The sequence below is a fragment of the Alosa pseudoharengus genome, unplaced genomic scaffold (genome assembly GCF_046254945.1).
Source record: "Alosa pseudoharengus isolate Yale_2024_CS ecotype anadromous, Long Island Sound unplaced genomic scaffold, YU_APseudo_1.1 YU_APseudo_1.1_scf_1, whole genome shotgun sequence".
NCBI classification, from domain to species: domain Eukaryota; kingdom Metazoa; phylum Chordata; class Actinopteri; order Clupeiformes; family Clupeidae; genus Alosa; species Alosa pseudoharengus.
The window spans coordinates 21,200,596-21,203,095 of NW_027468564.1; the positions used below are offsets into that span (position 1 = coordinate 21,200,596).

At 41.4% G+C, this 2,500-nt stretch overlaps 1 protein-coding gene across 4 annotated transcripts in view; it reads left to right on the forward strand.

Moving 5' to 3' along the window:
* The window catches only part of LOC143123202 (uncharacterized), a 168,268-nt gene that overhangs the window by 50,956 nt on the left and 114,812 nt on the right, over positions 1–2,500 (forward strand). For all 4 annotated transcript variants that reach the window (XM_076284409.1, XM_076284437.1, XM_076284426.1 and 1 more), the window contains exons 13-14: positions 587–760; positions 2,412–2,500. The exon at positions 2,412–2,500 is cut by the window's right edge and continues 85 nt beyond it. In XM_076284409.1, the coding sequence (XP_076140524.1) occupies positions 587–760; positions 2,412–2,500 (263 nt within the window). The remainder of the gene's footprint in view (positions 1–586; positions 761–2,411) is intronic.

Genomic DNA, 2,500 nt, shown 5'->3' on the forward strand with positions numbered 1-2,500 from the left:
TCTTTCTTTCTATCTCTCTCTCTCTCTCACACACACACACACACACACACTCACACACACACATACACACACACACACACACACACACACACACACACACACACACACACACACACACACATTTCTTATCAACTTTTGCATTTTAGGGTGCCTGTTAAGATCTGGCTAGGGACAACAGATGGAAACTAGCATTTGTAGCTAACTCTGGCTTGTTTACATCAAGTAACTTGTCTGTTGATTAATGAGCCTTGTCACTATCAAATAAATAAACAAACAAACAGACAGACACACTTACCCCCCCCCCCCACACACACACACACACACACACACACACACACACACATACAGACACACACACAGACACAGATACTCTCACACTCTCTCTCACACACACACACACACACCACATAACACTTATTCACATGTAAAGGGTTAGTGTTAAAACATGAGTTAAAATAATTTCTCTCTCATCCGCATCGCTGTGCACATATTATTTGTCCACACAACCGTATTCAGTAGATAATCAGAGTGATATTTGATTGTTATGGAAATTAAGATGAAGTATTTCTCCTACTTCTCTTTACAGCCTGACAGACTGCAGCATTGGAGAGGAAGGTTTCACATCTCTTGCATCAGCACTGAGATCAAACCCCTCACACATGAGATGGCTGGGGCTGTATGGGAGTAAAGCAGGAGACTCAGGAGTGAAGCATCTTTCTTCTCTTCTGGAGGATCCCAACTGTAAACTGGCGACACTAGAGTGAGTATCACAAGACCAAATACTGAGTTGCTATCAGTCAATTTGACAGTGAATTTTAAAACTTTACACAAAAACACAAGTTTTTATCCATTCACATGAAATCGGTTATCATTACATTATCATGACACACACACACACACACCTTATCAACTTTTGCATTTTAGGGTGCCTGTTAAGATCTGGCTAGGGACAACAGATGGAAACTAGCATTTGTAGCTAACTCTGGCTTGTTTACAGCAAGTAACTTGTCTGTTGATTAATGAGCCTTGTCACTATCAAATAAATAAACAAACAAACAGACAGACACACTTACCCACACACACACACACACAGACACTCACACACACACACACACACACACACACACACACACACACGCTCACACACACACACACTCTCTCTCACACACAGACACAGACAGACACAGACAAACACACACACACACACACACATTTCTTATCAACTTTTGCATTTTAGGCTGCCTGTTAAGATCTGGCTAGGGACAACAGATGGAAACTAGCATTTGTAGCTAACTCTGGCTTGTTTACAGCAAGTAACTTGTCTGTTGATTAATGAGCCTTGTCACTATCAAATAAATAAACAAACAAACAGACAGACACACTTACCCACACACACACACACACACAGACACACACACAGACACTCTCACACTCTCTCTTTCTCACACACACACACACATACACACACACACACAGACACAGACACAGACACACACACACACACACACACACACACACAGACACACACACAGACAGACAGACAGAGACACACACACACACACACACACACACACACACACACACACACACACACACACACACCACATAACACTTGTTTGGTCAAAAAATGTTCAAAGTCCAGTTTAGATGCTGTTTAGAGTATTACACACTTACTTAACACTGTGTACGGCAGTTGCTCATACCTGTGTTCAATGGCAGGGAGAGATCATGCAAGCAGTCCGGCAGGCAAGCAAGATGATAGGCAGGCAGACATGCAGGCAGGAGGGCAGAAAGGCAGGGAGGGAGGTACAGCAGGCAGGCAAGCAGATTGTACGCAGTGATGTAGATCCAGCAGTTCAATAATTCAAAGGGAAAGGGGTATTCCAAAGGGTATTCAAAAAAAGGTGTTTTAAATTAAATGTTCTAAATGTTCCACTCTAAAGCTTCGAAAAGGTCAAGCGTTTAAATCATAAAGCGTCAAGAATCAAACTATCAAGATACAAGTTAGAAGCTACAAGCTACAAGCTGTAAAAAACTATTTGTGTCCAGCATCTTCCATTGTCTAACTAAGACTGACTAAACCACATGGAAGATGCCATCTTGAAGTGAACAGGTGACCAGATGACCTACAGTAAGACCATGTCAAAATAAAAGCTCCATACAGAAGCTAATGAATCTCAAGCAAACTAAGAGCCTTTCAGTTAAATAGGTTTTAAATTCAAATTGGCTCCTACAACACTTATTCACATGTAAGGGGTTAGTGTTAAAACATGAGTTAAAATAATTTCTCTCTCATCCGCATCCCTGTGCACATATTATTTGTCCACACAACTGTATTCAGTAGATAATCAGAGTGATATTTGATTGTTATGGAAATTAAGATGAAGTATTTATCCTACTTCTCTTTACAGCCTGACAGACTGCAGCATTGGAGAGGAAGGTTTCACAGCTCTTGCATCAGCACTGAGATCAAACCCCTCACACATGAGACAGCTGGTGC